This window comes from Seriola aureovittata, chromosome 7, assembly GCF_021018895.1.
Source record: "Seriola aureovittata isolate HTS-2021-v1 ecotype China chromosome 7, ASM2101889v1, whole genome shotgun sequence".
Classification (NCBI taxonomy): Eukaryota; Metazoa; Chordata; class Actinopteri; order Carangiformes; family Carangidae; genus Seriola; species Seriola aureovittata.
Genome location: NC_079370.1, coordinates 12,086,111 through 12,109,466, shown reverse-complemented (window position 1 = coordinate 12,109,466; position 23,356 = coordinate 12,086,111). Strand labels below are relative to the sequence as shown.

Below are 23,356 nucleotides of genomic sequence, written 5' to 3'. Positions count from 1 at the left end.
TATTATTAATCATTTTATAATACTGACAGTGTCTATTGTGCTGCATCATCTGTACTTTTACTTTACTTAAGGACATTGTGCTGATAGTACTTGTACTTTTACTTTGTGTGATTTTGACTTCAGTACTTTTATTTTTTGTGTAGTAGAGCTACTTTTACTTTAATAAATTATCTGAATACTTCCTCCACAACTGGTAAAAAAAGAGCAAAGAATAGAGAAACAATAAAGGTGCTATATAAATAAAGGAATTATCATTATTATTATTATTATTAAGTTAATCATCTCATGACCCTTCACATTATGGAGGCCTCCAGCTGCAGCTTGGGAACCACTGCTTTAAAACATAATGAGTTGCGTCTAGGTCTATGGAACATATGCTGCACATGTAGGTATAGTTAAAGGTCTTTGTAGCACAACCACAGAACAAGCACAGATTTAAGGTTAGGGGGGGTGGTAATGGGTGGGCTGGCTGAGCTCACCGCAAAATTATATATAGACTTCCTGCACTCTTACTTCAAACCCACCAAGACACAATCCAGGAGCTAAACTTGACGAGGACGAGATTCAAACATTGAAAGAGCGAGGTGATTCCCAGCCCCATAACCACTTCAAACAGGATGCATATGCGCAAGTGTTCAGAGTTTAGTTTTTTTTTCTGCAGTGAAATGAGGCTGCTGTTTAGTGTGTGCGCGCATATGTCACAAAAATACATATATACCTCACTTCTCTCTCTCTCTGGAAAAAAATGCTCATACATCGGCTACTGTTTTGTGTGCGTACGCAGGCCATGTGTTCTTTCTCTTCACTGATTCACAAAAAGTCAGTGTAAAAAGTCCCCGTTGTTCTGGTGTTGCCCTTTTCTACCCTCACACTGGATGTGACACATCCTCTACGAGTTTCATTTATTATAATAGGTTCCGTTTAACTTGAATCATCTGCAAACCTCAGTCAGGACACTTTGTTTGAAGCTGGTATCTGTGCTGGCTCCAGCCTTGGTCACCTCCAGATGGCTTTTGAGGGAATATTGCTGAGTCATGAGGAGGGGGAGGGGGCACTAAGTCTATTTCGATTGAAAATGTCTTCAGGTAAGCAATAGGCAGATATCCTTCAATCCGCTTTCGCTGCCGGCGGTGCTCTACCCACCTCTGCGCGGTGATGCCCAAAGGAAAGAGGAGGAGGAGCGGGGTCTCCGAAACCTGCCCACCTCTCTCCTCCCTCCACCACCAACACGGCGACAGACACCAATGCTGGCCTATCGCACCAGAGACGGACCCCCCCCCCCCCCCGCACACACACACACACACACACACACACACACACACACACACACACACACACACACACACACACACACACACACACACACTTCTCCGTCCTTTCCTTCTCCCGGCCCTCCCTCCCCTGTGCCCTGCCCACCCCGGCGGTCTCTTCTCCAGCCCTGCCAGAGCCAATCCGCGACTGGGTGTAAGTAGGGCAAGCCGCTTCCTGGTTCTCAGAAAGGAGGAGCTGGGAGTCGGAGTGGGCCAGCGGAGGCAAGCAAGCCGACAGGGGGGTCAGAATAGCCCTGAGAGCCGGCGGTCTGCAAGACAGAGGAGCAGAGAGGACCAATAAGAAAAACGACGACGCACGGTTTAGCGAAGAATAAAACCTCCCGGGTTTCGAGCTGAGGACGGTGAGAGCGGTGGACAAGAGAAGACAAGAGCTGGGACGATTAAAAAAAAAGAAGAATAAGAAGTAGAAGAAGTAGGCAGGGTGGGACGGAATAATCCAGGAAGTGTGGAGGCCGGTCAGGTGGGAGGCGACGAGTCAGGACAGGTGCCACACTGGCTCTCAGGTAACTGCTTCACCTGACTGCTGTTGAAATGACTGAAAATTACGACGCACCTTTTAAGTTTAATGTGTATTAGGTGTCGCGTCTGTTTGAATTGACAGCACCGGCTTGCCTGAATCTATAGTCTCCCTCCTCCCTCCCTCTCTCCCTCCCTCTCTATCTCTCTCTCTCTCTCTCTCAGTTCTGATCGGGGTCACGGGAGGACTACCCACGTCACGGGTATTCGGTAACTCCTGTCGACATTTATTCCCCTTTATAATACTGGCAGAGCGCGTTAAGGGCTTGGCTTTCAAATGCTCAAAATGAAACCTAGGCTGTGTGTTTGTTGGAGCAGGTGCTTCAGCCGCTGTTTGATATGTGCGTCTGTGCGCGGCGGCCCAGGTGAGAGAGAGAGAGAGCGCGAGAGAGAAACAGCGGGGTCGGCGGGTACATTTCTGGAGAGTCGGCTGCTAATTATAGCCGAGAACACCGGCTGACATCCAAAACCTGACCTGCTCTCACGCACATTACCTGCCTCTCTGCTGCTCATGGGCACGCACCGCGGTGGATCTCTTGGATTTGGCCTCTTGCACCTAAATGATCTCCCTTCAGTGGTCTGTTAATCATCATTATCATCATCATCATCATCATCATCATCCTCCTCATGGCGCACCCAGTGTTTTATTTTAATCCTGGCACTCTCCTGTGTTACAATAGGATGTGCTCAGGCTGTAATGTTAGGTTAAGGCTTCTGCCTGTCTATGCCAGTGGGCTTTTGTGTGTGTCATTACGGAGGTAGATGTGTGTGTAGCTGACTCGCCCCTCTGACAGACCGGCCTAACAAGCTCAACTGGCTTGAGTTTGGTTTCCCTGTGTCGGGCCCAGCCTGTTTGGTTAAATCTTTAGGTGTCCATGCAGGTAGTTAATGTCTTATGCCTTCTAGGCTCAGGTGTTGTCAGGTGTTTTTTTTTTTGGTTTTTCTCTCTGGCTCATCTCTCATTCTCAGAGGACTGGAGTGGGAGGCTGACACATTGGCTACAGCCTCTAGTTGTGGGCAAGCTTGTGACAGAAGGGAAGAAAAGTTTAGAGAAGAGAAAGTCTGAATCGTTTTTGTTTTCTTTGTCTCGCCGTCTTATTCCTAGTGTGCCAGGGTTACATACCACCATCATATGAGTGGACATTTCTAATACTCCCTCGTACTGGGATGGTTTCCCACACATGGAAGAGCCATCAGGGTTTTGAAATAAATTCTTAATGCCAGCTCTGTTCGCCCCAACTTTGTCTGCAACATAATTAGACATCTGTGCTACATCCTCCGTTCCTGCTGTCCTGACATGACCTCCATCCTGCTCTGCTTTCCGCAGGCCTGCCTCTTTCTTTTCTTATTGCTGATACCTCTCTTTCCCTCTGACACTTTACCATCATATGTGTGATCTGAATCTGCAGACACATGAACGTGTTTTCACTTACCTACATCTTCTGAATATTTCTTAGAGAGCTTTGGAAGTCATAAAAAAGCACACGCGATTATCTCTGTACAGTATGTTAGTAATCATTTTCATCCCAAGAGGTGTGTGTGTGTAAGTGTGTGTGTGTGTGTGTGTGCGGGTGTGGGGTGGGCTTTCCCAACCCTACTGACTGTTGGAGAACTTCTGTTCATAAGAAGTCAAAGTAGGAAGCAGTCGGTTTCAATCAGCTTCTTTTTTTTCTGTTCTTTTACAAGAATCCCCCCCCCACACACACTCACACACACACACACACACACACACACACACACACACACACACACACACACACACACACTCACACACACTCCACCCCAAATTACATCTGATGCATCATATGATAGTGTGTGGGAGTGAGTTTATCCACATGCACTGTATTGAACTGTAACCTGTTTTGCAAAAGAAAACGCACATCTTAGTCAGCACTTTGTATTTTCTTGATATTAGTTCATCACGTCTCCTTGTTCATGCTTGGTAGCTGTCCAACATGTAGCCCCTCCCTTACGATGAATAACGCTTAAATTAAATCAGTTGATTTCCTTTTATACTTCCTTGGCTTTTCCCTCAGGTGTACTGTATGACCTCTGCTGACCTCTGAGCAAAGAACCAAAGAGGAGGGAGGGTGGGTGAGCGAGAGAGACAGAAAGCAGGCACCCATCTTCTCCTGGGTTTATGGACTGGAGGTAGGAATGACACACCATATATTATATATTGCACCATACATCTCAGAATCAGGCCGTCACTCTTACTTACTCGCACTTTTATTTATGCTGTCAACCAGTTAGTATAAGCACCGTGTTATCTGAAAAATCTTGGCTGATAAATGTACAATAGCACAGTGATTATCTTAACCTCAGGGATTCAGGATGCTAGTTCGTATCAAGTGTCATCCACAGTCGTCTAACGGCAAATGTGTTTATACTTGTTCCAAAGAGATACACTTGGAGGTGGGGTGAAAAGCGGGTCGTCATAGAGACTAGCCGGGACACCTGTTTAAAAATGTGGCTAACGGTGGATGTTTTCTCTCCTGGATGACATTCGTAATGTTGCTCTCGTGCATGTGCAAGTGAAAAGTGATGGACGTACAAATGAAAAAAGCAGGATAGAGAAGTTGAAGGTTCACACACTTATTCAGTCTTTGCGTGAAATTGGTGCGAATGTCAGATAGTCGGTTTCGGAAACGTGTGGTTGGAGTACGGTTTCCAAAGCTATGAGACCATGCGACAAGTACTGAAGTATAGTGGCGCCCTAACGCAGCCACATTCAAAGAGGCGACAAAATGCCTGCCGTCATAGAGACAACTGGGGCTCGTGGTGTTGCACTCATTTGTACACACAAGAAGTGATGGAAACACTCTATTTATGTGAGGAATGATTCAGAAGAAGAATGGTTAATTACTGCGCGAAGTGGGCGGTATTGTCAGTTTCAGAAAGTAACAGACATTCTTGGTCGCTGCCCTGACTTCGGAGAGGTGTGTGGTGAAAGGGGTTTCAGAAGCTTTTTAAGGATTTGGCAAACACTTTGTTTGAGGCACGCTGCCGCAATTAAGACGCTTTTCGGTAAGGACTCAAGTTTCAAGTTGCCTATGATGAGCCAAAACGGTAGAGTGAAGGTCGCACATTGGCATTGGTGTGATTGTTTATGAAATCTGATTTCATTCAGTTGGATTTTTTTTTTTACTTCCTTGTCTTCAAATAAATGTGTTCGCTTAAAGCTATATGCTAAGTTTATAATAATTAGCACCCCCTGCAGGCACAGGTGTGAATCAGATATCGAGTGTCAGGTGTTACATGTGAGAAGCTGTTTCCCCTTCTTGTTGTTATGCGCTAAAAATGTCTCAGAGCGACCGACGAAAGTAAACATGAATATATTATTTAGTGAAGTAATGACATTGGATGTCATTCACAAACCCTCTTAATATTTATTAGAGAATATGTCCAACCATAGCATTTCAGTACAACATATGAATTAACATCATCCTCGATTTTTAAACAACGGGGCTGCAACTTCACACTGTCGAGTTCAATAATTTCTAAATGACTGAAAACGGACTGAGATCATTTGAGATCTGTTTATATAATACAAATAAACTACTAGATGTATTGCAAGTTGGCTGACAAATCATTTGCAAATCAACACAATCTTGCTGAAAAAAATGTAGTTATGAAAAAATAAAAATATAAACAATGTTAATATTTATACTGGATGTCTTAAAACTAAATTACCATTAACTGCTTTAAATTGTTTAAAAAACCTTTCATTGTTTTTTTTAATTTATATCTGTGATTAGTATGATAAGCCAATGATAGGAACTTTGAAGTCGTTGTTATAGGGTCTGATGTTGGCCACCAACATTTGTGAGATTTTCAAGAGGGCCATTAGTCGGAAAAGGTTGGGAAGCGCTGGAATAGATCGAGACTAATTTCCCTGATACAGATCATCCAGAACAGTCAAACCCTTATCCGCTTTATGGAGTCTGTCATATATTTTGCTTCTCTGACACAGTTTACTCCACAAACACGACGTTGTGGGGGTCAAATCTCATTAATCACTGGTGGTTATAAAGGGTGGCAGGGGCTCCTGGTATAGAGGAGGGGGCCTCTTGAAAACATTTCATGTCCTTGGAAAAAACAATATGAGCTGAATAAAGTGGTCAAACAGTTAAATATTTTATAGGCAACCTGGAAGTTAACTCCTCTGTGGTTTGTTGGCTGCAGACGCTCTAACAGCTATCGGCTTTTAAAGATGGCCCATGAAAGATGCCAAAAATAAACTCTTATGTTTAAAATGGACTGATGATATTTATATATCTTTACTGTATTGGATAGACTACACTGTTTCTGCTTCTGCTTTTGCTTTTGCTTTTGCTTTTGCGAAGCTTTAAAGCCTTTTTGACAACGGTAGGGTAAATTACACAGCAGAGGGCACATTACTAACAGCTTCTTCAGCTTCAGGCAAACATTATGCTAGAAATAAAAAAAAAAAAAAAACCTGCAATTAAAATAAAACAAGAATTTGTAAATCTATCATGGGTATTATTACGTTTTTGACTAACCCAAAGCCCAATTTCTGATCCCTGTAAGCAATAATCTAATTTATTAGAGCCTTAAAAAGTCACAAATAGTGATAATTGGTTTATTTTACCCCAAACAGTCATGAATAAAAAATATTACTGTGTTATTTGTCACCCTCAGTCCTTATTTCATGCTTTTTATGAAAGTTAAATCATAATGCTCAGCCAAAGAAACCCACTGCTCAAAAAATAAATCAATTTCCTCTGTGTAAGACTCAAAACTTAACATCACACAGCAGCAACAAACCACATTAACATACACATTTGTGATATTCCTTTGTTCAAATTGTCATCAGAGAGAAATGACTCTAAGCAATCTTGATCACAGAAGTCTTGATGTGAACATTTACTGAAGTAAGATTTCGTTGGTGTTGTCAGCTACTGTGGACAAATAAATCAAAATGTATGTGGTGTAAAGTGCCTCTCTAGCCTCGTATAATGCACTGCTTTTAGTGTTTCAAGTCACTCCAGCATGCCGATAAATATGATAATGATATATTAATTAAATCGATACACATTTCAGCTTTGAAACAAACACAAACGTCCTTCCTGCCAAACTGCAAATTTAAATGCTTGTAACTAACACAAATTGTAAACTGTGTACAGTCCTCTCTTCACATGACATTTGGTTATAATTATAGTTATTGACAGTCATACTTCGACTCAGAAACAAATTTGTGTGCGTGTGTGGGTGTGTGTGTGTGTGTGTGTGTGCGCGTGTGTTTGTGTGTGTGTGTGCGTGTGTTTGTGTGTGTTTGTGTGTGTGCGCATGCGTGTGCCTGTGTGGTGGGCAAGTTGGTATGACAAATCATGTGACCATGGCTTTTGCTGGAGTGTGACTGGTGACTACCATGTGTCTGAACTGGTGGGTAGGGGGAAGTGACATTGAGTGGTCTGTCAGATGAGGAACACACACACACACACACACACACACACACACACACACAAACTCACACACACACACTCCAAACACATGCATACATGCATATACATGCATGCACACAGTTCCAGTAAATGCTTTAATTAGGGCATGTGAGCCCATATAAATTCCCCCTTTTCAGACATGGGTCTTTCAGTTTCATTCAAACCGACTGAGTGGGAGGAAGGTGGGGCGAGAGAGAGAGAGAGAGAATGGTGGAGGAAGAGTGGGAGTTGAAAGTAGTAAAGGTTTCTTTCTTCGTCCCTAATATTTGAAGGTGTGACACCCCTTTTCTCAGGTGTAGCCCCCCCCCCCAAACATCTGTTATTGTGATGTGTGATATGTTCTCGTTTGCATTTTTGTTCGTGGCTTATTTTTATGAAGTCGTTAAAATGAATCTACTGCTTCAACTTTTATGTAAGTTTTATGACTGGAATTAACTGGAATTGACTTCTATTAAAAAGGCACAATCGTAGCCTTTGACCTCTGGGCAGTAGCAGGGTTTTCACCATTTATGGCGGATGTTTCTGCACATTGAGGCAGTAATGACACAGGGGTGACTGCACAGTGTCCATAATCCAGTCTGCTGCTGCTGCTGCAGTTCAGTCTTGCCCCCACTTCATCTGTGTCAATAGAGGAAGTTATGTATGTGCCATTTCCTCTTTTCAGTCATGAGTTTCTGTAGCATTTGACAACCCTCCCTCGCTCTCGACCACCAGCCTTGCAGCCCACGCCACCCGGCATTAACCAATCAGCAGGTGGCCGTGACTCTTTTTCTTCTTGTAAAGAGTCTGAGAAGAAAGATTAAAAAAGAGGCATGAGAAAATGCTACAGGCTGATGAAGTGATCATGATTCAGCTCTTCTAGTAACAGTACAATTGTTTCTTTACACATCGAGCGGGCGGTTATCATAAATAGGTACAGTGATACAACACTTCAGGGAAAGTGAGAATAAACACCCAAACATGAGGAGGCAATGGGAGTGAACAGTGCTGAAACTGACCCCTTTCATATGTGGTGTTCAAAGGGGAACTCCAGCAGCAACTGGAGGCTTTTATTCCAAAACGCTGCACTCCATCCTTTCTGGAAAAATAAAATCACTTTTAGTTTTGTTCATATTGTGAAAAACAAACATTGTTGCTGCAGAAAGGACCCATGACACATTCGTTCATATTTTGAATGTTGTGCTTTTGGACCAAACCTCTTCAATAAAACGCATCACCTCTTCCTTTCTTCTCCCCCCTAAAGAAATGCTCATCGGTGAGAGATAATACATTGTTTAATATCTTTGCTGTGACACATCCACCAGACCTTATCAGTCAGTTTAACCTCGTGTCTCTTGTCGTTTTTGCGCTTTTTCTGGTTACTGACATGTTTGACACCATAGTGGTAGGTGATGTAGTTGTGCACCAGTCAGCTGGACCACAAGTCCCTCCCTGAAGTTATTCTGAAGTTCTGATATAATACGTGGATTTCAGTTCCAGTAAAAACAGTCTTCTCCCCTCCCTGTATCATTTCTATGCCGCTAAGCTGATTTATCAGGAAGGTGACGCATCTTTCACTCATGAACTCTAATTGTATTTTTCCTTCTCTGTTCCCACAGAACAATTTAAAAAAAAAAATTTTTTTTGCTTAATCTATCTCAGAGCTTATTTTGCTTGTTTTCAATGTGGTAGTTTAGTTTGCCTTTCATTTATCTCTCCATCTGTACCTAGTGGTCGACCATCTTTACTGAGCACAGGAAGAGGAAACTGATCAGGATCAGTTAGTTTTGCGACATTTCTCTTTCTCTCTTTCTGTGTGTGTGTGTGTGTGTGTGTGTGTGTGTGTGTGTGTGTGTGTGTGTGTGTGTGTGTGTGTGTGTGTGTGTGTGTCCATTGCTTTTGCAATATCCTCCTCTAAAATGTGAGGTCATTTGTGTGGGAGAACAGTTGTTGAGACCCTCCCAATGATGTGGCAACTTAATGTAATTGACACACACTTATGCACAGTATCAATTAATGTGTGTAAACAGGTATCGTTATGAACAGATGTTTACAGATTAACAGGTTTAGTTTAAAGAGCAGATTCTGTTGAGTTTTGTGATCTCCATCATATTTTTCATATTTTTCTTCAGTGGAATTATACTGATAAACTTTGAACCCTCAAACTGCAAATCACATAATCTCTTCCACCTCATCCTCAGACCATCCCACCAACACCAAGCTACTGTCCCCCATCTCCAAAACCATCCCACTTACCCCACCACCCAAACTGAGGGGCAAATAATAAGAAACATAATATACAAAGAGTCATATCCCTCTAACGTCTCCAGATTTACCCACACAGACCTACAGTAATGGAAACATAAACATAAAATCAGCTTTTAGCTTGAGCTTCAGCTCCTCTTGTGAAGTTTTTCATTCAGAATTTTTGGTTGAGTTGTAGACTAATTTTTAAAGTCATTTTTGGAGCCACAGCTTGTGATGTTGTATAATACTGTGTTATGTTGTTAAGTGCTTTGTCCAACTTGGGTGAACAAGATAACAGGGAGGACTTCAAAGTAATCATAGAGTTTAATCAATACCTATTAATTCATATAAATAATATTAAAAATCTTCATTGTTTGTTCATTAAAAAACTGATTATACACCCACATCATTGTCCACCTGTAGACACACACACACACACACGCATACACACACACACACACATGCATACACACACACACACACACACACGCATACACACACACACACACACGCATACACACACACGCATACACACACACATGCATACACACACACGCATACACACGCATACACACACACACGCATACACACACACACATGCATACACACACACACACATACACACATGCATACACACACACATGCATACACACACACACGCATACACACACACACACACACGCATACACACAACACACACACAAACACACACACACAGAAAAAGGCTTAAAAACTAGATTAATCAGCAACCTACAACAACAAAAAAGTAAAAAGGAACAGTGCAGCTAAAGTTGTTATTTTTGGTTTCTAAACGTTTCTCCTCTGACACGTTTTTTAGTTTCATCCATCAAAAGACGATTAAAAATGTATTTGAAAATACTAATTATATAAAACTATTACTGGTTTCTTAAACACAGATTTCGAAGGGGTCTGATATTGGCCTCCGTGGAAAGTCACTAATGAACATTTCGACTTTACCTACTGTAAATAATCTCCATTTAAAAAATGTGTAGTCAAGAACGTTATATACAAGGATTAATTTTGTTTATTCTCCATGTAAATGCTCCATGAAAAGCAGTAAACTCAAGGACGATTGTGCCTCAGGTTACTGCACTTTGTTCTCTCCTCCACAATTACACCTACACCCATTTGGTTGCACCACGGACCGACATGTTAAAACACCCCCACTGACTTACAGCAAGGATGCCGATAAATTTCTATGCGCTCGACTTTGATGATACTGTATCACTCTTTCATTGTTTTTCACCAGTTTTCGTCCTCAGAGGAAACGTTCCTCAACTTAATCAACTCAAACAAACTCATCAGATAAATAAACTTCATTAAAACCACACAAACAAAAATAAAGTTTCTCTCCTGCTCTTACATAGAATTGACGCAGGGTGCAATATATGATTCGCCCACACATCTTGTCGCTCCAGCATTCTCACACACACACACACACACACACACACACACACACACACACACACACACACACACAGTTGTAGAGTGTTGGGGGTAGAAACTGCTGACCAGATAAGGAGGGAGAGAATAGTGTGAAACTACTCCGTCAGCATGCCTTCTCTCACATCTGTGTGTGTTCTCCATCTTAGGTTGAAACTCCCTTTTGGTGATGCTAATGATAGAGGTGGCTGCTACCACATCTCTCCCTCAGACATCTGCACTCACACACACACACACACACACACACCTGCAAGGACTCTTGCTACTTCCTGTGGCTGCGCGCATGTGTTCACCTCTTGCTTGATCGCTCTGTTTATCTCCCAGTCGTCATGTCGCGGCTCCTCTCCCTTCTCTTTTTCTGTTTCCCCCCTTCCTCTCCCCTTGTAACTTAACTCTCTCTACTCTTGTTTCATGTCTCTTTGCTAACACAGATTGTTCGAGGCTGGGACTAGATTTTCCTGTCTTAACCTCCCCTCTGTTCTGCTTTATCTCTCAGAGTATCTCTACACCCACTCCCCATTCACTCACTCACGCACTGTAATGTGTTTCTCCTCCCCCATGCTCTCCTTTTTCTTGTGTGATTTCTAAGAACATGTGTGTTTTTAGAAAACATACTCCCCTCATGTTCCTTTTGTTGTCTCTTCGTAAATCTCAGACTGTTTTCCTCTTTCCAACCTCAGATTGATTTCTTTTCCTGCTCCTGCTCTCTCCTCCTTTCACTGTGGCAAACGCAGCAGACACGATACATGTTACACTCATTTCAGAAGAAAAAGCACAGAAAATATATTTTTGTAATTTTTATGGGGAAATCCTTTCGGTAATATTTTGAATCATCCGTTTTAGAGTGTTTGTAGTGTGTTTCTTCTGAATTAAAAAGTTGTAAAGGAGAAATCGAATAGTACAAAAACATTGTACAAAATGAATCTTCAATGTGCTATTTGAATTTATCATCCAACTTTGTGTATTTATAACAAAACAAAACTCAAAATTCAAACTACTTTATTTGTCAAGTTTGCGAGTGAGTTTGCAAACACAATTTCACGTAAACAATTCATTTTCACACATAAAAACGATATAAAAATTTGTGAGAAAATATTGTTAGAAAGAGTTGCGATACACAAGGATTAATGGCGGTGGCAAAATCAGGTCAATAATATCCAGCACCACAAATGAACGTTGGGACGCTCAAAAGATACCAAAAAAGAAACAAAAGAAACTAAACAACCCCACCACCACAGGAACACTGTTTTATTCTGCTGAGAAAAACAAAACAAAACACAGGTTTAATTTTATCTCTATATAATCAATATCTGTATTTTCCTTTTGAATTACAGTAAAATACTATTTTATTTTGTTTCTGAGATATCTGGTGCTGTCAGTGCTTACATGCAGATGCTAGCTGCGAAAAGATCATCTTGCTTTACGTTATTTCAGGGCGGAAGTTGGTGCATATTATAGGACAGCTCATATATGTGCACCCAAATGTCTTGTCCCATGTGTTGATAAGCTGATAATCCTCCGGTAGATTCACACTGGTGTTCAGGTCCGGCATGCAAACTGACTGCTGTTGCAGCTCGCAAGTGGAGTGTTGTGGTGTGGGAGGGCGAGGGGATAAGGGCCTTCGCTCCGCCAGCCAAATGAATAATGTAATGTGTTCTTGGAACTAAGACCACAATATACGCATGCGTCCACACACACACACACACACACACACACACACACACACACACACCATAATGCCCCAGTTAACAGTAAGGACAGAGGAAAACTTGGTTGCAGGGGCTTTCTTGAATAAAAGACAGAACAAACTTTTGCTGAGTAACAACGGCTGAATGGACTTCTCTCTTTTTTTAAATTCCTCCTCAGTCAAGTCATAGCAGGGTGCAATCACTCTAATTATCATGATGGTGTCTTGTCTTTGACAAATTCAAATTGCCAATTCAAATTCTCCCTGGGCGCGTCTGTTTTTATATCTCCTGGTGGGATGCAAATGTTCAGTCCGGAGGGAACTTTTGGGACGCAGAGCGGGTGGAGCTTGTGTTTTACTACCCAGCAGAGATGAGATGTATTATTAGAAGACCTGAATGTGGCAGTTTAGTGTGTAGCCAGTATTGATGTGTACTTTTGAACATAATCGTTGCTTAAATGTGAAGGGTTTGCACTTGAATAGTCCTGTGAGAGTGCTCTGCTGGGCTGAAAGCAGCAGCTCTGGTTTGGCAGACGTGTGTGTACTCTCATCTCTTTTCATCCCCCTGTTTCCTCCTCCCCTGCTCTTCCTCAGAGAAGGTGTCCCAGTACCACACTCCACTCACTACCCCAAATAAGTGAAGTGAAAAGAGAGGGTGACATCTTTTTATTTCTTAACTCTTAAAATCTGTCTGTCACAGAGAAGAAAAGTGGTGAGAGGAAGACGAGAGTGTGGAGGAGAAACGGTATGAACTTGAATCTTACTTTCCATATGTTTGGCTGCTTTGTTGTTTTTTTGGTGCAGTAGTGGTTGTTAGTATCATCATTTGTTATGCTGTGGTTATGAATAACGTCTCAAGTACGGGATTTTATCTGAATGAATACACTTGTAGAAGTGTGTGTGTGTGTGTGTGTGTGTGTTTGACTGTGGCAGAGTATGTGTGCATGTAGGAGTGTTTTGTTTACTGTACAGAATGGACAACTGCTCCTTATTTGAGAACATTTTATTATAAAAAGTATATTTTAAAATGATTTTCTGCTTTAAAATTTTTATTCTTTTACCTTTCACATTCAATTTCATTTTTTGACTTTGTTAAAGTCAAAGAAATATCCATATTCTTGCCCCTCTGTCATTTAAGTACGGGGTGTACTGAGAAAACCGTCACAACACATGCAGCGAACCATACATGCTCACATTAACAAAAAACACTCGCGCACACACACACACGTACGGAGAGTAACAAACACACACATCTACAGACACTTTGGAAAACATCTGACATCAGAATTCATAAAAGCATTTCTCCTGCTCCCTCTCAGCCACAGTTTTCTGTGAATAGTATAAAGTCATATTTTCCCCCTTAGTGCTGGAGCCTGATATAATTGAGGTGGACTGGGAAAACTTACAGCCTTTAACGGAAAATAAGAGCCATAAAAATAATACTAACAGTTCTAGTTCCAGTCATCACCAACTCTTAGTGTGTGCAGTGGGATTTTGTGATACAGACATTGGATGGATACTTTAGCCTGCTTTTATAATGAAGAATAAATCTTTGTGCGTAGGTTTGGCCAATCTTGCAGCTGTCACTTTCCTGGCCTCCACACAAACTAGTCTCCTTGAGTCGTACTCAGTCATGGTACTAGTACTGGACAGTAACGGTGGATTTAAGTTTCCATTTCCTCTTCTGTACAAATGAATCCTCGGTGTATTCATTTTGAAATAGGTTTCATTTAGTTTTTGCTCTATTTTATGGTCTGGCCATAAAGCTATGTTTTAGGTTAGCTTAGCTTTCACTTTATGAGATGTGGCTCTGAAAGTTAGATTAAAAAAAGAATCTTGGCGTTGTAGGCAACGTTATTAGCATTTTAAAACTAACGAATAAATCCGCATTGTTAAGAGAGAGGAAGAGTGTGCACATAATGAAAGCAAGGGATGAGGAAACCGTAGCGTTGCAGAGGAGGTGTATTCCTCCACCGTCAACACAAAGAGTGGGAGGTGAGAACAAAAAACAAAGAAAGAGATAAGAGACAATTGTTGGAAGGATAACATCTTAACATCAGTAGCATTAAATGTGTAAAAAGTGAAAAGATGGCAGATCAGTGTTATACTTTTTAGTAAGCAGTTTTTGTGGTTTTATGTTTTGGCAAGAATAAGAATGACATTAAATAACACACCCTAAAGCAAACGGTGATATCTTTTATTTGACTTAAAGGTACTGAATCCTAACTAACATGAATAAACTAACCATGAGAGTAATTAGGATTTGTGATAATAGTTGAATATGTGCTTGTGAACTATTATTTTGTGTGCACAATGTGTTTGTGGTCTCTGCCTGTGGGCTGTTTTAACATTAGTAAGAATGTGTTGCAAGATTCAGCAACTTATGCAGACATGTCCTTGGTTAGCAACAAAAAAACAGAAACAAGGTGACATGGAAGGAGAAGGGGGGGATGAGAACAGTGTGCAGTGCAGTTTGTGTGTGTGTGTGTGTGTGTATGTGTGTGCGTGTGTGTGCGTGCGCGTGCGTGCGTGCGTGTGCATGTTGTGATGTATCAGTTTTAAGTGACTCACAGACTGACAGACAGAAAATTGATGGGAATCATTGAAACCTCTTGCAATCTTACTATTTTCCGAACACGTCTTCGTTCTAAGGAATATGCCTAAAATAACAATCTTGAACCACTAACCACCCATGATGCTTTTTTTTTTTTTCTCTCCCCTGCGCCGGAAATTTATTGTGCGTTGTTGTGTGCTCCTCCTAAAACCCCTTTGTGTCTCGTTTCTCTGCACTGCTTTACTTAAGATTTAAATTTTGGGGGGTTTTAGTGACTTTTCACTTGTTGAAAGCGTTTCAACTGGGCAAAACATAATATTGTCTGACTGTAGCAACAATCCTGTTTTCCTGTGGATACGTTTAAACAGTAGTATTCAAAAATGACACGCATGTCTGTTATCACGTCCACTTACAATGACTCAAACTGTACACATACCAGGTCAAAGGGATGCTTTTAAACTTTGTCCTCCAAAGACTTATAGTTTATAATGGGGTTCTACATACAGTGTTTTTGTATATTTTTATAGTATTATTGTACATCTGTATGTGATGTAGGGCTGCAAATGGTCTCTGAAATGTCAGAAAGAGGCCAAAAATATCCATCACAAGTTCCCAGAGCCTGACGTGATGTATTCATATGTCATGTTTTGCCCAACCCACAAGACCCAAAAGATATTCAGTTTACACTAATATAAAATACAGAAAAGAAGCAAATCCTCACGTTTTGGAAGCAGAAATCAGAAAGTGTTTTGGCATCTTTGCTTGAAATATGGCTTATATCATTAATCCATTATCAAAATAGTTGCTGGTGTCTTTTTGTCTATTGACTAATGGATTTTTCAACTTGTAGCTACAGCTCTAGTATAATGTAAATTAAAAAATTATGTGTGTGTCTGTGTGCAGAAAACAAAGCAAACGTGTGCCCCTCAACTTCCTCACTGTTCTGTGTCAGCGGTTGCCCCAACACATGCCATCCTGGTTGCCTCAAGCAGAACTCTTATGAAAATGCTTGGGCTTGAAAAATAACAGTAAATATCTGTTGTAGAGTCCGTTATTTCATCACCATCAGTCAGTGATGTTTAGCATGTCTTGGTTTCAAAGGACGAGGCTTCTGCACCTAACCTTCCCTGTAATGTGATTTATTTCTCATATTGCACCTACCTGAATGTTTGTTCTTGGGTGTAATATGACTCATAATGCCAATATGATTTTGGTTCTTAGATCGTTGTTCAACAAAAAATGCTGATATGTCTGAGGTGTTTTGATTGCATGTGCTGGTTTCCTTCCTGCCCAACCAGTTCAACTAATGTGCATGGTCTGAACAATGAAGGTTATTTATTTTACATCATCAACAGCCCCACCACAACCCTAGATGCACTACTACCTATCTACCTGTTGGCCGCCTTCTGAACAGGGAGAGGTCGACGAGCAGATCGTGTTTATCGGAAAGTGTTCGGAAAATGGGCCGTTGGGTTTTGGAGAGAGGGGGCGCGTAGGCGACCTTGGGGGGGAGGGGTATCTCTGAATCTGTCTTCGTCAGCGTGCACTTTCTTCTGATACAACAGGAAGGAGTGTGAGTGACAGAATGAGCGAAAGAGGTAGACATCCCCAAGGATGAACGCTTAACCCCGACTTCTGACAACGAGATCAGACCTTCAAGTTACACATCTAAGGGTAGAAGGAAATAGGAAAAAAAGTGTTTTTTAAAGACAGAGAGAAGGAAAGCGAGGGGAGAAGGCTGTCAGTGTAAAGAGTTAGTGTGAAGAGCGAAAAGATGGATGCCATGAGACACACAGTGCCTCGCCTTCAGTTGACTGTGCCCATGCCTATAAAGACGGAGAAGGTAGGGTTGACATTTGATTTAACCTCAGGGTGCTTTAGCTCGTCCTTGGATGAGAAAGGGGTTTGATATCGATCGATCGGGGGATCGGACGGATCCAAAAGTTTGAGCTGCGTAAAAGTGTTGGCAAGTTCTTGAAGTGTTTATCTAATTGGTTTTACTTCTACTTTTTTTTGTTGTTGCTGTATGGGTGGAGTACATTTGTATGTTTCTTAAATAGTCTGGCATTAAGATAATCGCATAACAGGTTAAGTCTAACAATAGTGGGTGGGGGGAGCCACAGATTGGCACGCAATGTGTGCATGTTTATTATATATGTATGTGTGTGTGTGTGTGTGTGTGCTCCTGTGCCTGTGCATGTGTATTTAATAAGGTGTGTTTTGGAGCAGGTTAGTCAGGTGCATGTGCCGTCGTTGTGCAGAGCCCTCTGGGCACTGTGTGAACACTATTATTGGATGGCCAGGGGGCTGCCAGTTGCTATGGGAGGGACATGAAGGGCAGGGAGGGGGAATCTGGAGGGTGAGTTGTTTGTGGAAAATCTGGTCTGCTCAGGTGTGTATGAGAGATATTGTTGAGCAGGGATATTGTGGACAGGGTGAGGTGCGAGCTTAGGGATCCTAAGAAGGGTGTTGTTGGGTCTTATTACCCGCGGGCCTCGTCACATCTCACAAAGAGAAATAAAGAAAGTTACACTCCTTATTTGACTTGCATTTTACCTTCAACCCACTGCTAATATTTCTGTGTCCATTAACTTTACTGAACAAATAATGAGCTAAAATAAATGAAAAAACTATTGACTGTACTGTATGTACTGTACATCCAGTTTTTTTTAAACCTTTGTAAGTGACGTAGGTTTATTCCAGTCCTCATAAACGTTGCAATTCTTCTCTTGCTGTTTTTTTTCCTTCCTCATTCTTTTACTGGTACCCCCCCCTTTCACCCACTCTAGCCTGTCACTTCCTCCATCTCCCTCGCTTGCTTGTCTTTCTTCTCTTCCTCTTCCATTCGTCCCTCAGTTTCTTCTCCAGTTATTTTAATCAAACAGCTAATGCTATAAAGGTTTCACACAGGAATTAACCTACTGCCCTACGGTTACAACGCCTACGGTACATTGTATAATCCTGTGTCCTTTCCGCGTCATCGCTATCGATCATTTTGTTTTCCCCTGCTCCGATTATTATTTCATCTTCTTCTTGCTTCTGTATTTTGCCTCTCTTGCTGGCTCTGTCCCCTCCTTTGCAGTCTTCCTATGATGCCCCAACCCCCCATCTCACTGGCCAAAATCGCCGCCTCCTGATTTAGTAATCTGGAGAGAAAGTACGAGGGGGATGAGGAAGGGAGGATAAGGGGAGATAGTTGTTGCTAAGCCCGGTTTAAATTGTCCCTCACGTGAAAAGAGAACTCTGTGTCAGTCACGCTACTGAAGATTTACTTTTAGTATATTTAAGTTTGGCTCAGCTGAAGAGTAATCACCCATTCTTCGAAACAAAGATATAATAATGATATTGAAAATATTTCTTTAAAAAACAAAACTGATTTCATCCAGATCAGACAGATTTTGACTTGATTCAGGTACCAAACTGTAATTTGATCAAACAGACCTCAGACCACTTACCTGATCTTCTCTCTCTTTCGTGCAGGTGGCAATGTCTCCTGGAGAGGACGGTCTGATTGGGATCCCCTTCCCGGAGCACAGCAATGAGCTCTTGTCCCACCTCAATGACCAGAGGAGGACAGGGCTCCTGTGTGACCTCACCCTGACCTCCCGCGGGGCTCGCTACCCTACTCACCGCTCCGTCATGGCCGCTGTCAGTTTATACTTCCGCCGGCTGTTTGGAGCAGAGGAGGGGGGCGGCGAGGGCGGAGGAGGTTTCAGTGTTTGCCAGCTGGACTTTGTGGCACCTGACGCCCTGGATGCCCTGCTGGAGTTCGCTTACACTGCCACCCTGACCATCCCGAGCTCAGGGATGAGAGATGTGCTGCGAGGGGCTCAGTTTCTGGGTATCCAGTGTGTGGCTGACGCCTGCAGAGACATCCTGGGGGAGACGGCCGAGCCAGAGGGGGAGACGGCTGAGCATCAGAGAGCCCAACATACAGCTACCAAGAGAATGGTGGAGAGAGAGAGCGGTGTAGAGAAAGGGTCCCGAAGAAAAACAGACAAAAGGAGGGTCAAAAAAGTTGGGTTGCATCACATCAACTCCTCAGTTTTGAACCAATCGCCTGCTTCTCCCATCTCGCACCATTCACCTGCATCCGACAGCCTCCGCTCGCTGCCGTCTACCCAGCCGCCCAGCCCTGAACAGGAGCAGCTATGCCTGAAATCTGGGCAGAATGGGGATCCCAGGTCGATCAGAGAGCCAGTGAGAGATGCCACACTAAACGGAGGGCTCCTTCATTGGCTGCATGAGGGTCCGCGTATAGCCCACCCACCTCCTCCTGTCCAACCATTGAATGACAAGCTGTCAGAGGATGATGACATGGAGGGTTTTGTTGATGATGGTATGCTGATGGGAAACACCTCCATAACTACCTCTGTAGCTGAGCGAGGAGCGGTGACACCAGCAGTGGGAGGGGGAAGGAAGAGGAAGTCTCAGACTCCCCAGCAGTGCCCTGTGTGTCAGAAGATCATCCATGGAGCAGGGAAGCTGCCCCGACACATGAGGACACACACTGGAGAAAAACCTTTCCAGTGCTCTGCCTGTGGAGTCCGTTTCACCCGGTAAAGAATATTCTTTAAATATACACAAAAGAAAAGTATTTTGATGTATGGTGACCTGACTGAATCTTTAAATCATGTTTTGCGCCTATTGTTCTTCCCCTCTTCATCCTTCATCTTCCCTTCTGACTCTTTTCAGGAATGATAAGTTAAAGATCCACATGAGGAAACACACAGGCGAACGCCCCTACCCGTGCCCCCACTGCCCCGCCAGGTTTCTCCACTCATACGACCTCAAGAACCACCTGTCCCTCCACAGTGGGGCTCGACCATTCGAGTGCCCACTCTGCCACAAGGCCTTTGCCCGAGAGGACCACCTCCAGCGTCACCGCAAGGGACACAGCTGCCTGGAGCTGCGCACTCGCCGGCCCAGGCGTGGTCCTGAGCTCGTGGAGGATGGGAGAGGGGATGTAGGCAGGAGGGAGCAGTCCAACCCTCTGGAGGCTTTGTCCTCACAGGCTCATTCCTCGGCGTTTCTCCCTCACACGATGCTGGATGGCGGGAGTGGGTCCGTCGCCGGCCCTCCGCTGATGTTTCCAGGTGAAGTCGAGAGGGGGCGCTCTTTCGCCCTTCAGGCTCTGGCCCAACTCGGGCATCACAGGCTAGCCGGCTACCCAGAGCTTTTCCTGCGAGGGCTGGAGCTGCGAGGGGGCAGAGAGGCGGAGGGAGAAGATCCAGGAGGAACCCACTCTCCGGCTGCGCTGCGTGACCGATGGGCAGACGAAGTGGAGGAGGAAATTGGAGATGAGGAAGCGGATGAAGAGGAATAGTTAAAAGAGAGTGTGTGTGTGTGTGTGTGTGTGTGTGTGTGTGTGTGTGTGTATGTGTGTGTGTGTGTGTGTGTGTGTGTGTGGTAAAGCATCCACAGTAAAAAAAAATCTCACTCAGGTGGCTGGACTAATGACCTGCTGCTCCCATGTAGAGAGCGCTTAAAAAAAAAAAAACTAAATGATATTAAAGAAAAAAATGGAAAACGGGTTTTCAGAGATATTTTAAATGTTTGTCTTCTGGCTCTTGGCATTTGATTTAATTTGTCTTTTAACTTTTATTTTCTCGTTTGCTGTTTAATTTTATGTATTTTAGGTTTGAGCTGTTTCTTTATGATTTGATCTGATTTTTCTTGCTGGATATGTGTGTGTTGAGTGTGTGGTTACTGGGATGCTTTTCACTATGCAAACTAAAATCCAGAGCTGCAACATGGAGGGATATTTGAATATGTATATTTTTAGTTACAAAATAATGTATTGATTCAGGTGCAATTCAGAAGTCATATCATATAGATCGCAAGAATGAGTTTGTGGGCTCACTGTCCTCTGGTGGTTATCAGTGGAAATGCAGTCTTATTAATCAAACTTGTTCTCTGCATTGTAAGCAATAATGTTCTTGTATCCTTTTCTTTTTAGTGGTAGAATCTTTGCTTTGATTTGGTGCTTAAACCAAAGATTTTAGTTGAACTTTTTTTCTTAAATCTTAAGTTAACAGGAGTGGAGAGAAGTGAATTGTGGCCAATGTTGGGTTCGAAGAGGAAATCCTTCCCAACGGTTTTGATCGCCATGAGAAAGAATCTGCTTCCATGTTTGAGTGTTTCAGAGCTTTAGAGCTCTGCGTTAAATGCCTGACCAAAAGAGACAAAGTATGGATCAATGAGTCGATTAATGTTGAAGACAGTTCTTCTTTTCCCAAAGGCTGTGGATTTCAGTCTACCAATGCACTCGTTTCGGTTCCTTGTTTGGAAAAAAAAAGAAAAAAAAGAAAAGGGGTAAGGTGAGGGTATGAATGCGATGGCTTGCCCCTTTTTTCTGTATTTATTTATTTATTGTTATTTATTATGGCTCTTCTGCTGAAACTCCTTTGAGACCAGATCCAGGGTTGGACACAGATCAGGGTCCATTTCTCGTCTAAGTCTTACAAGAAGCTGCATTGCGCTAGAGATTTTGGCAGAACATCTCCATATACCTAAACGCCTTTTTACAGGCTGCTTGTCTTCTTTTGGCGATTCTTCCTCAAATGCATTCTTTGCACATTTAACCCCGTCAGGTACTGCAATAACACAGGCACATTCCATCCTCCGGGGTAGAGAGAAGGGAACAGAGCAAAGAAGAAGTCAGGGGGTTTAAAACCTTCGCTGTAACTGGAACACAGAATGACTTTGCTGTTTTGACATTTTCATCATGCTTTTCTGTTGTTAAATCAACATGTATAGTACTGTATCACGTTATTGCATGGCAGTTCTTATAGATCGGCCACCGCTGCGTCTAAAGGGGCCATTATCTTTTTGAGTTTATCTTCGACCAAAAACCTTTTTAGTTTTGTTTTGTTTCTCTGGACCAGTACATTAAGGCCTGTTGCAAGGTATAATGCAATCATTAATGGCTTTAAATGAGAAGCAGTTGTCTTTTTATTTCCAATTCTTTTGAATCCCATGTAGTCAGAACCTGCTGTAGCAGTCATGCTGGTCTGGCCTTGTGTGCACTATCCGCTCCTTGTTGTGTAGTAAATCATTTTTTATTTCCACTTTATTTGCACTATGAGATTTGAGAGCTTCAAGCCTTTTTGTCTGACCTTCTATCTAGTCCATTAACTTACTCGGTACCATTTAAAATTGTGATTGAAATAGACAGTAGGCCTATTTCCTTAAAACCCACATACATTGAATAATCTTCCTCCTGCATATTAGTCCAGTTATTGTCAAATGTAATATATATTGGGAGTTGCCTTTTGGTTTTTTGTGCTGCAACTATTCTCAGGAAATCTTGAGCAATGCACTAAGTGATTATACAAAATATAAAATGGGAAGAAATTGTTTGGTGCTGCAGGGCGATTGACACTCTTCATGTAAGTGTAAGACCAGTAGCTTAAAAATCAGAGATTTTGTAGATTTTATATTATATAATTTCCCATTTTAAAAAAAGCAAATGATTTAAACCTATTGTGAGGAAAAAAAAAAAAAAATAGACAAACAATAGTAATGAAAGTAAACTACTGGCCTTACTGGAACCAGTCCAATTGGAATGGCAGTGTGTCAGCTGGTCCTGTTCATGAAGGGTGTTGGTGCTCCCAGTCAGAGCTTTGTGAATGAATAAGGGTTAACTGATGCCAGCTGTGAAATGTGTGTTTCTATGTGAGCTGTTTGTTTTCTTGGCTTCGGTGAAGGGACATGGGGTCTGGGATGAGTAGAGACCTCGCTATCAGGGATACATTTTTGTCTTTCAGTTTTTAGTGGAACCTTCTCAGAGATATGAATTCATTTTCCCATCATTTGTTTCAGTTAATGTAAAGAAAAGAAATAAAGATATCTAAGCTTGCCGTTTTTGTTTGATGTGTTGTGTTATTTTACAAAGACCACTATTTAGTGGCTTTAGTAACCATAGACTGTTCACTGCTGGGTTTTTAGGCAGATACCAATATCCTTATTTAAGTGTGTTTAAAAAAAAAAAAAAAAAAATATATAGATATATGTGCAATTATACAGTTGTTTAAACATAACTGCATAACACAAACAAGCATTTTTCATCATCTTTAATTAAGATGTGCTGAACAAACAAACTATGACAAGC

At 42.3% G+C, this 23,356-nt stretch overlaps 1 protein-coding gene across 4 annotated transcripts; it reads left to right on the top strand.

Moving 5' to 3' along the window:
• The first annotated feature begins 1,449 nt into the window (after positions 1-1,449).
• On the top strand, positions 1,450-23,105 carry zbtb7b (zinc finger and BTB domain containing 7B). Of its 4 annotated transcripts, none has more exons than XM_056381216.1 (4): positions 1,450-1,834; positions 3,884-3,998; positions 18,724-19,802; positions 19,939-23,105. In XM_056381216.1, exons 3-4 carry the CDS (start codon positions 18,730-18,732, stop codon positions 20,567-20,569), a joined length of 1,704 nt encoding a protein of 567 aa, XP_056237191.1. In that variant the 5' UTR covers positions 1,450-1,834; positions 3,884-3,998; positions 18,724-18,729; the 3' UTR covers positions 20,570-23,105. The 4 variants fall into 4 exon arrangements, with proteins under 4 accessions (XP_056237191.1, XP_056237194.1, XP_056237192.1 ...); XM_056381219.1 differs by lacking the exon at positions 3,884-3,998 and adding an exon at positions 2,013-2,057; XM_056381217.1 differs by lacking the exon at positions 3,884-3,998.
• The last annotated feature ends 251 nt before the right edge of the window (positions 23,106-23,356 follow it).